Consider the following 12,025-nt stretch of genomic DNA (forward strand, 5'->3'; position numbering starts at 1 on the left):
TGAAAAAACTCAGTATTGAGATTCCCTGTGTTTAATGATCCCTAGATCTATCTTTTCTATCCCTCTCCCTCCCCCAAAATGGCGACAAGCACTTGGCTAAATTAATCCCACATATACTAATAGTGGCTAAGTGTAAACAGTCAAACATGTCCTCCATTTCCTCTCTTTCCTCCCTTTCTGTGGATCATAGCACACATGGAAAAGAGTACTTACCACCTATGGGACAAAGAAAATTATTTGGCGCTAGCTTAGTGTCCATAGACCTTTGCATAACGGTCCCTATAGACATGATGATGAAAAGGTATACATGATCAATGGAAATGTATTAATTAAGCTGCAGATTGACAACCTATGTCGCACCTCCCTACATCTGCCCTCCCATCCCCTTTCTACCCATTCCCCATCTCTCACCTCTTTTTCTTCATTCCTCCTTTACTTTAAATTTATATTTACCTCTCTCATGTAAAGTAACAATGCCTTTTGAAATGTCATCAGCAATCGTTCATAATCAACTGTTGCGGATTTTGTACATTATATATTGTTTCTGAACGTGTTGTTATTGTATCCATGTCTTACTACGTAAACAGTTAAGAATGAGAATTTGAAAAAAGATATTTACACCTGCGGTAACTTAAGAGGCAGTCTACCGCCCTGGCATTTCTGCCACGTTAAGAGCTGGTGATGTTCCTTAATGGTGATAGTGTCTGTTATATCACACGTTGCCTATAGGATTAGCATTCCCTTATCCTATCACTAGAATCATTAAAAGATAAGCTAGTATTTATCTTACATTGATTACTATAAATGCTTTGATTACTTTCCTCTATTACTCTGCACACAAAGCAGTCTGCCTGTCGATCCTACAAGGGCATGCTAGGACTAGTAGTTAGCAACAGCTTGCCTGTTGTAAATATACAAATCAGTGTTCCATTTGTGGGGCCGGTGGAAGCAATGTGGACACCCTAGGCGGTGTACCCCTCCATCAGAAAGTGACAACAGCCAGATTCGTACCCTAGCAGACAAGACAGAGTGGAAGCAATATCTCCTGCACACTACAGTAGGTAAGAGTGGCACTGGGCCGTGACATCAGAGCGCAAAGCCCCTCTTACATCTCATCGCTGAGAGTGAGGAGCAGCAGCCGACAGCTTCACAACTACCGGCTGCTTCTACTCTATGCCAGTGTTTCACACTGCGCTTTATCTGCTAAGGAAAACACTGCGTTTATACTTTAATAGCTTTTTAATAGCTTTTTTACAGCTTGTATGTGATCGGCTAGAGCATGGTTGTCCAACCCGCGGCCCATGGGCCGCATGCGGCCCAGCCCGCCTGTAAATGTGGCCCAGAAGGAGTTTTGGTTGTGGCAAGGGAGCATCATGGAACTTATCTCCCTGCTACATACTTCTACTTGTAATACTAATGGGGCATTATATATTATTCTCTTTGGCCCATTATAAGTTGTTATCCCTTAGCTAACATAGTGGTGTAATTAGCAAAACAGGTCACAATTTGGGGTCACAGTGATGTATATGTCAGGTACCGCAGGCCTGGTCAGGGCACCCTGATATACAATGCCTGGCTTAAATGCACTTTATTGATATTGCATCGAAACAATACAAAAAGTGATTATAGTATAATAACTAGTGAAGATATTGAAAGGTAAGTATAGGGGGATTTGAAAAAAAAGTGATATATATATATATATATATATATTTATATGAACTTTTTTTCTCATATATATATGTTAACTATGTTTTCTATGGTTTTTTGGATGATCAGCTATCGTTATTGTTAGTGTATCTTATGTGCGGCCCAAACCAACTCGTCGTCTTCCAATGTGGCCCAGGGAAGCTAAAAGGTTGGACACCCCTGGGCTAGAGCATTTTGCATTAATTTCAAAGGACCTGGATTTCAGTAGCTTTGTTTCTCTGCTGATTTGGAACCACTACATGAACCATTTGTGAGCATTAACTTTGAAAACAGTTAGGGCCTTATTCATCTTGGAACGCAATGTGAAAAGAATTTACATTTAAAAAAATCAGACTAGTGGATCTCAAGAAACATTTCCATTTGAATATGGGTATAAGTAGGCTCTGGTTATACTTAACTTGCCATATGCAGACAGAGAGAACACACTGCAGGATATGCACATCCATTTGTGCATTATAAAGTCCCATCAAAACGCATGGCAAAAAAAATCTATTAAATAAATTGCAACACTTAATATTATAATTATATATAAAAATACATTTACATTTTTTTATTTTGTACATTTTTTACATGAAATACGTAAGTCAAAATGTTATTAATGTGTACTGTAAATAAAATGCATTTTTATGGTTTCTCATACTTGCATACACATGTTCTGGCATGCATACGTGTCAGTCATCACTATCGGCACTTACCCCCCTCGTTCCGCCCTTTAAGTTGGAGGCAGTCAGAACTGGAATTTGCGTTTAGACATAAATTACATGCAACAGCGTTTACTGGCGTAAGGTCCATTTCTGAGCATGCGCAGAGCAATTTCACGCAAGATACGGCACACAAGAGGACTTACATCTGAAGATGAATCAGAACCTTAGTGTGCAAGATCCCATAGAGGTTAGTGATATGAAAGTTTCATAGGCAAACCGAGGGGAGGGTTTCCTAGTGCCTGTAAAACCCCCTCCAAGCCTGGGGCACTGTATAATTGAGGTGGCTGGACCCTGCCCCCGCTTCACACGGCTCTGCTTGAAAGGGGAGAGCTGCGTGCACCTAACAGTAGTACACGCAGCATTGCCCATGTATATTATGGGGATTGGAAGAGTTGGAGAGCAGCCAAGCCCCCATGCATGCTGGTCACGCCCACTGGCGGCGTGGTGTGGAAACCCCCCTCTACAAATCCTGCGTTTGCCCCTGAGTTTATTGGATCAGTAGATACTTGCTGCTGCTTTTTGCATATCATGCAGTTATAATATTTCCATTAATCTGATTTCACATTTTATTTTCTAGGCAAGAATTACAAAATACTTACATGCCACGACTTTCATCACATCTTTATAATGCAATCATTTATTCTCCAACACATTGTAGGGGCCGCCTGACTTTCTGGGACGTGCATACGCCACCCCTATTGTGACATTGTTGGATGACAATGAGAATGATGAGGAAATTCCTAAATATGTCCAGCCAGCCCTGCAGTTCTTTGACATCTTCAAAGGCAACACGTCAGCTGGGGAGCTCATCGCTGCATTTGAGCTTATAGAACTTGAGAACACTACATACATGAGAGAGGTGAGTGGGGCAGGATTGGGGGCAGAAGTGTGCTGGTGTGCAAGTATGTAGCTTACATACAGTGGGTGCAGCCATTTTGTGGACTGAACCATTATTGGTGAAAATGCAGCCTATCAATTCACTAGGACCAGCATGCTTCAGTGATGTCAAAGACTTCTAGTGAGCTAATAGGCTGCAGTCACAAATGTCGGTGTCCACTATGTGTGAGAGTCAGGTGCATTTGTGTGTACATGAATATTTACTATGTACATGCTGAGTGCACTTTGGAATGTTCACTCTTAGCATAATTTTTTGCGGGGGATCACACTTGGCCTCAAAGTACGTCAGAGTGTGCCCAGTATGTGAACCATATGATTCTCATACCAAGGTTCCCAAAGCCTATGATTTTGGTAGACTTCTTACATATTCAATAGAGGATACATAACACATTCTATTGATAACTGCCCTCATTGAGAGGCACTCAGGATTTTTTCAATTAGCTAAATGATAATAAGCTGCATTAATAAAGTGTAGATTTGATTGGAAAATATAAGGTTCCATGGTTGCATTTAGTCTAATAATGTTTTTGATCAGCTGTACCTTTTGGCCACAGATTTGTTTAACTTTGGGGCAGGACCACTATATGGGTAAATGGGATCCAAATTTGCCACAACTTCTCCATCAACAATCTGAGGTGCAGTTGTATGAGTGAATAGCATGAAGCATCTTAGGCATCAGGTACCACTTGAGGGTAAATGTATCAAGCTGAGAGTTTTCCGGCGGGTTTGAAAAACCAATCAGATTCTAGTTATCATTTATTTAGTACATTCTACAAAATGATAGCTAGAATCTGATTAGTTGCTATAGGCAACATCATTTGTAGGTATTCTCTTTATCACTACATTTATTGATCACTTGGCCGTTCGGCTGTGCATAGTGTCCAAGTTCAGGATTTCCATGTGTATTCCAGGGCCTCCCTCCAAGCAACCCATGTTTTTCCAAAGTTACCATGTTAAAGATCAAAATAAATCGGTAAATGTAGGATAAGAACAGTAGGATATCATACCTTACATGTTTGCAGAGAGCATACAGTGCTTTTCAAGTCAGGATCATGTACATAGAGTAGGCCTCCCACAAGGTAGTCTGAATGAAGTGTTGGATCTCAAAATAGTGATAGAAGTCAGACTTCAGGATTTGGTATTTCTCCTGCAAATCAGCTTACGTTGGAGAAGAAAGCACTACTATTATATGATAAAAGCTGGTTATTCCAACTCTGATTCATAACCCTTGGAAGTCTCTGGGAATCTACTTTAGAGGAGGAATGGTGTCACAAGGGCATTATCAAGGAGGGGGTTACAGATAAATTATATTTGGAGTTGATATTAATCCATTGGAATAGTGTGCAATCTATGGTAGGGTTCTATTAGCGTATTAGAGTTTGTTCTAAGATTTTTAGAGAGCCAGGACAGATATGCAAATTTCCTTTCCTCCTCCTTAATATCCACCCACATTTCCAGCATAGTGGGGAAGATGCCAAGACAATATCTGGCTTAGAATAGTTGCCACAGTCCCTGATCACACAATGCCAAGGTGTTCGCCATTATATACTGTACATTTTAATACCATATCTATATAATACACTTGGGAACATATTGAGTAAAAAAACATTTTTTTAAGTGAATATTCCATAAAAAATGTGTATGGGTGACTTTTCTTACTGTATGTCATGCAAATAAAAGTCTATAATAAGCAATGTTAAGACAATTTACATACAATTATAAAAGGCTTAGAAATCATTTTTATTTAAAAAAGGCATCATGGGGAGGTGATAGAAGATAGAACAGCCGAACATCTATTTTACCACAATCAGTGGCACAGCATAAAAAATGTTTTATCTGAGGCACCTTACCCCTGACAGTTTACTCTTGCCTATGGGGCCCCCGGGCACTTGCCCATCGAGCCCAATGGAAAAGATGGCCCTGAGTGGTCTAACACACACTGCTGCCTGTAGTGCTCACATAGTGCCTGTTCTAATAGGAGAAACAATGGTTTATTCTATTATAATAGAACTCTGTTGGGCTCCAAGAGCTGAGTGGCTAGTAAAACAGCCGGTTGGAGCACCCGGGAAATAGGTGCTGAGGAGAATTCTGTCCTTAGCTCTCTGAGGTATTATTTAACACCTTACCTCTCTAATACCACTTTCATACTGCCGCCCCGGCGATATCCCGGGTTTTTGAAGCCGGGTTTTTGCAGGGGCTCGGAGCGTCTTAGCTCAGAAAACTGCACCTCGGACCCGGGAATTTCTCGGGTTGACCCCATTCATACTGCACAAGTCTGTGCCCTGGCAATTTGTGGGAGTCATCACCAGAGCACTTTTCATTGGCTGAAAAATGGAATATGGGAGGAAAAAAAAAAAATCTCTCTCTCTCTCTCTCTCTCTCCCCCCCTCCCCCGGGTCCGACCCGGGAATTACCCCTCGATAAATCCCGGGTTAAAGACCCGGGTTTTTAGACCCGGGATTTTTCACTTGTACCATTCATACTGCACCAAGACCCGGGTTTGAGCTCGCCCCGGGAAAAACCCGGGATTTTGGTGCAATATGAATGGGGTATAAGGGGCATATTCAATTAGGATTCCGGTCCGCAGTAACGCGCGTTACCACGGAAAGTGCGCGTTATTGCCGGTATTAAGGTACCGCAATAACGCAGATTTTCGTACGCAACCCTATGGGCTGCGAATGAAAATCCACGTTATTGCGGTACCGTGGATTAAGTACGCGATCCTGCGGACCGGAATCGTAAATTGAATATGCCCCTTAGGTTGCTATAGCTAAAGATCCTCAGATCTTTCTTCTCTCTGCCTCCACATAGTCAGATAAATATCCTATAAAGCTGATGTCCCACATTTTGGTAGTATTAAAATAAAATCAGCCACAGCAGTCCAATGGAAACAAACAGATATTTCTTCTATTCCATCGTCATTTAAAAGTCGCTTTTCATACATCACCTGCATTGGAAAAAAAAAACACATACTACCTAAATGTCAAACCTGATCTTTTCATCTTTTCATACCAGTCTGGTCCCCTTGGATCTCTACAGAAGTACAGACTCAACACTGGGTTTTATTAAATTTTGTCTTATAATACGCTTGTTCTCCTGTAGACCCACACTGTAAATATAAAGTTATAGTTTATATATTGTTTTAAACTCTGTATTCGTTCTTCTGTTATTTATCAAATAAAAAATATTTATCAAATATTTATACCATCGTGCGTGTATATATATATATATATATATATATATATATATATATATATATATACACACATACTTTTTATGCTGTGCACTGTTGTGTTTTTCTGCACTGCAATACAAAAATATTTATTTTTTGGTCAGAAATGAAGTGCCATGCTTTATCTTTTTAAACATTACTTTGCTTTAGCCAGCCATACCGGATTATGTTAAGCCAAAAGAGCCGGAGTACATGGATGACACATTTGATCGTTACATTATTCCACATGGAATTCGTCCAGTCCTTAAGGAATTTAGAATTGAGGTAAATATTTTATCCTTATTGGAATAAATATAGACTTAAGACATTATTTATTGAAAAAGTGAATAACTGCAAGTTTACAGTGCCCTCTGGCAACAAATCATTAATGAGATTTGATTCCTACAATGAAAATAAATATCTGTTTGGTTGCTTAGCATACCCTTGCCAAGGTCATTTCAAAGGTAATTTATGATGGTGCAGACATGAAGGTGTGCAGAGCTCTTCTATGTGTGCAAATGTGCCTACTAAACAGCTAGAGCATTCATAGGAGCACACCCAAATCCTGGTCTTGTGAACTTTCCCCAGAAGATCAATCGGTACTTAACAGCCTAAAAGACTTCTCCCGCTGCTGCCCACTTACGGAATTCCCTACATACTCTTCCATCTCAATATTAGATTACTTTATTACCACCTGTACTACTCACACTGGTACACCATCACAAATGTACTAATCTCCGCTCTGACACATAATCACTTCTTTTGTCTCAGCTGGGTCATTTTCCCAATATATTGAAAGCAGCCTCAAGAACAGGACCCTCTCTACCCTTTGTTTTCATGTTTGTATTTATCTTTTCTACCCTGTATGTCCCTGTTTTGCCAACAGTCCCGCGTTGTGGAGCTCTGTGGTGTCAAAGACAGAAATAATAATAATGTTTGTAGCATTGCGGATATGACTCACAATGAGCATGGTGGAAAGAGTGAAAATGTCAAAACAGTCCATCCTAATTCCCCCACATTAACACCAATATCTTCAGTCATTTTAACTTTAAGACAACCTTATCCCCCCACTTTAAGGCCAACTTCCATCTTTTTCTAAAATACTATTTAGTCTAGCTTCATTGTCCCAGAAAGGATGACCCAAAACATGATTTACTGTTTAAGCTAAGGTCCTTCCCTCCTAACTTTCGAGGTAGGTACCTCAAAATTCCTGATTAATCCTTGATCTGACTAGCATTTCAGAAATATAACCTAAACAAATGAACCAGGTATTGAGTTACCTATGTGAAAGTGTCACTTGCCTTCCAGGTTAGGAGGGAAAGAACAGTTAGTTTGACAGGGTGACCATCTATTTATGGGAATAAATTAAAAAGTAATGTGGGATTTAATTTACACACTGCTATAATCAGTGGTCAACGTGGAAATTTAGGAGTGGCGCTATGAAAAATGTAATAGGAATGTAAGTGAATGGAATTTGATAGTTTTACCATGAAGGCAGTAGGAGAAGTGGCACATAGCATACCACTTTGAACACTGGGTATAATGAATAAACCTAATTTAGTAAATACCCTCATAGTGTTTGCAGTCTCACCATATTCAGAGGCACAGAGGTTCAGAGATTTCATCTGGATTTTTTTAGATTCTTTTCTGGGGGCTGCGAGATCTAAGGAGGTTAAACTTATTTGAAGTGGATCAACCTCAGGTACGGATCGAATGTGCTGGGAAAAAGGTGGAATCAGAAGTGATCTTGAGTTACAAGGAATTTCCCAATTTCACTGAGTTGGTGAAATGCATTGATGTGGTGAGTAGACCTGAACCAAAATATTGTATTCTCTACGCATGTAACAGGCATTGGGGCTATAATTAAGAACACTACTAAAACCAGGGGCAACAAGTGCATAGTTAAAGAGAATGATTTTCTTAAATAGTTCAGAAGAAAGTATGGGTGAAATACTTAAATGTGATGACTCAGGTAAATGTGATGGCGATAAAACACCTTTCTACCTGTGCAAATGTTTGTGCTTGTCACAGTGTAAAAGTAAAAAAAGAAAACTATGTGGCATACATGCACGCCTGATATGTAAATGAATTAAACAAGAAATTGTCTGTGCAAAGTTCTTCTTTCCTTTCTATGGTAGGGGTGACAAAGCGGTTATAAGAATACTGTGCTGATTGTATGTATGTTGCATGTATATTGCACTTGGGGGCCCTTTGCTTGGAGAGGCGGATTAGAAGTGCTAGCATACAATTCCAGTAAAGTGTGTCCAGTAAGTGAAGGGTGTGAGTATGCAAGTCTAGTGCACCCCTTTTAGATGCATCTTATTGACGGTAGAACATATCTTTAAATATGTTAGTTACAAGAAGCAAACATCATGTAATGATTAACTGGGTGCAAGTCTGAGAGTTGATGACGACATCTGTACTCCGGGCACATCTATTTGCTAGATTTAAGGTTGCAAGTATCTTAAGGTGCACCTAACTCACAATATAGATGTGCAGACATACCTTTGCTCATATGCAAACATATGTTCAACTCTAAATTAGACCTATTACGTAAAGAGCAGAGAGGTCCAAAGAATGTGAATTCTATTATTGTTTTAAAGCTCACTTATTGATCTTGAGCAGGGGCTGGGCTAGGGGCAGATGGCCGGTCCCATAGTGGCCTAACTTAGGCTGGATCACTGGGCCACCTGCATTTTTCTTTCCTTAAAAATGTTCAGAGTCTCTAACTTGCCAGCCAGCCCCTGAGCTTGAGGATCTTGTACAGGGTTGGGTGTAAGTATAATGGTTATCCATTGTTTATTATATCCCACATTTTTGGAGGTAATTGACTGCGCTTTTTGGTTACAATTGCACCAGCAGCCACTGAACACACATTCAGACAATACAATAGAACATGGGCAGAAAAGTGTTTGAATGGAACATTTGGATAATTCTGGCCACTGTTTAAGCTGCTTCTATTCATTTTCCAGTGGGTCATATTCAGGTAGAAGTACAGTAGGACAGGGCAGGTATGTTTCCACCATTTTCCATACATAAAAAAAAAGATCATCATTCTCTTGAAAATAATTTTTGGGGGGATGTTAATAGATTTATTTCTGTCCCTCAGAAGTAGTTTTGGTGACAGATTGCTGCGATTGCTACAGTCATTAGCACGGACATAAGTTTGTTGTGACACACTGACACAGTTTTTTTCTTTGACTTATTCCTATTCTTGCTGTGTGAATGACTAAAGAAAATACATATTAAGCCAAAAATGTGCAGACTTTCCAGTTGCAGCGTTGGGATCCAGCAGGATTCAGACTGAATTGTCTCTTTTCTTGAAATTTTCACAATGCTCTGCATTTTGTATGCATCCCAGAATGCTAATTCAACATCACCTAACATTATTTCCTATCTGTGTTTCATTCTCATCTATGACTCCCGTCATGAACTAAATGACCAGCACTACCATCATCTCTTATCTGTTCCCCACGAGCACACATATAACTTGGAGATGTATGTGTATATCATCATCATCATCATTTTATTTATATAAATAAATAGACTCATGACCCCAGCGCTGTGAGGCAGAAGTGCTAACCACTAGGTCACTGTGCTGCCCATGATTTTGATGTATATGATTTTCGGGTTGCAGAGGACAAGAACTCGTCTCTCCAGTCAACCTCATTGTCCTGCCACATATATCTTTTAATAATTGCTCTTACAGGCATCATTTGTCCTACATCCTTTGTCATTGCTTTGGGTGAAAAAAATATATTTCCCACCAAGTTGGGATGTAACATAACATAGTAACTGAGGGCTTGTATTTGGTTATTTATGCTGTCTCTCAATCATAGCCAAGGTAGAATTTCATCTAGGTGGAGAATCACATACAATGTTTTGACAAATGGTTACATCTTTGTAAGGTGTCATGTGTAATATAATCTGTATAAATGGGCAATAATATTCTCTGACAGTACTAGAATACACTTAATATCTTGGTAAACGTGCAATAAATCTCTCCGCTATTGGGTTGAGCACATAAGCAAAATATTGGATGTGTGGTACTTGCCCTGACTGCAAGGAAGCCATCACATGCAAACCATTGTCAAATCTCAAGTTGTATGGAAGACAGTCAATTCAGGATTTAATTTTCTAGAAGTGATTTCTGGTCCAAACTGTGTAACCGTCAGGAGTGTATGCAAACACTACATTTCCTCCTTACAGATGTAGCAAATTTTAAATTGACATGTAACACACCTCATGCCAATAAGATGAACGGCATGAAATGCCCGCTCCCTGCGCTCGGCCAATGATTGCCGCCTCTCCTCCACTCTGATCACCTCTTCCCACTCTAGAATCCAATACTTCTCCCGTGCTGCCCCCCTTCACTGGAACGACCTCCCTCGCTCCATCCGTGCTCCTTCAAACGGGCACTTAAAACTCACCTGTTCCTTAAGGCCTACCAACCATCCACTTAACCTCTCATCTCCTCTGCTCATTCTCCCCTGGCCCCTCTTTTCTCTCCCCTTTGCTTCACTGGCTCCCTTTTGTGCCTGATTTTGTTTACCCTCCCTTGGGATGTAAGCTCGTATGAGCAGGGCCCCTCTTCCCTCCTGTCTCCATACCTGTTCTTCCACTCCGTCTCTACTGTATTTGCCTGCCCGGAGTTTCTGAAGTATTGGTACTTTGTGTTTATTGTTCTGTGCTGTTTCACCCTGTATAATCTACTGTTTGTACTGTGTACGGCGCTGTGGAAACCGTGTGGCGCCTAACAAATAAACAATAATAATAATAATAATAATGTAATGATGGAAGCCAAAGCCAATGAGGATGATGGGGTATATAGTGGGTATAGCTTTACTTATAAAATATTACCAGCTAGGTACTGGGTTCTGCACAAGCCATTAATTCATGAAATTACACTGATTCAGCAAACTCAAAGACATTTATAAAGCTATTATTTTAGCTAAGGGTGCATTTAGGGAGAGTGCTCTAGGATGCTTAGTGCTGTACTTTTCCCCTCTGTTTATTACTTTTACCAATGATGGTCAGCGGTTATAGATGTGGGTCATTTAGAATTATTACAAAAATGAACGGCAGGTGACTGAGAACTTAAGAGTTTGTACTACAGAATTGTCATCAGGTGGTCATCACTATCAGCAAGGACAACAACGCTAGATGTACAATTTCCACTCTTATAGTTTGACCTTCCATCTGGATTGTTATGTCTTGCTTTTTTCTCCGAAAGGATACTAATATAAGTTGGATCAGGGCTGATGTTCCAACCTATTGCCACATATTATGCACTTGCTCATTAATATGTTATCCATGTTATACTTGAAGTGTCAAAACTGGTGATTTTCAGCTTTCTTGTACTGTCTGACATTGTATTATCTGTTTAGTTTATTGTATGATAAAATACCACTTGACACAATATGAAAGGCACTTTCTGAAAATTGCTTGTCTAATGTAACTTCAATTTGTAATACGTTGTCACTCATCAGTGTCTACAAAAATAGAT

General features: G+C 39.9%; 1 protein-coding gene across 1 annotated transcript in view; it reads left to right on the forward strand.

The window, feature by feature from the left end:
* LOC142094898 (fer-1-like protein 4) overlaps positions 1-12,025 on the forward strand; it is a 104,845-nt gene that overhangs the window by 62,049 nt on the left and 30,771 nt on the right. The window contains exons 26-28 of the mRNA XM_075177504.1: positions 3,070-3,270; positions 6,691-6,804; positions 8,159-8,320. Coding sequence (XP_075033605.1) covers positions 3,070-3,270; positions 6,691-6,804; positions 8,159-8,320 — 477 coding nt within the window. The remainder of the gene's footprint in view (positions 1-3,069; positions 3,271-6,690; positions 6,805-8,158; positions 8,321-12,025) is intronic.

This window comes from Mixophyes fleayi, chromosome 6 (genome assembly GCF_038048845.1).
Source record: "Mixophyes fleayi isolate aMixFle1 chromosome 6, aMixFle1.hap1, whole genome shotgun sequence".
NCBI lineage: Eukaryota > Metazoa > Chordata > Amphibia > Anura > Limnodynastidae > Mixophyes > Mixophyes fleayi.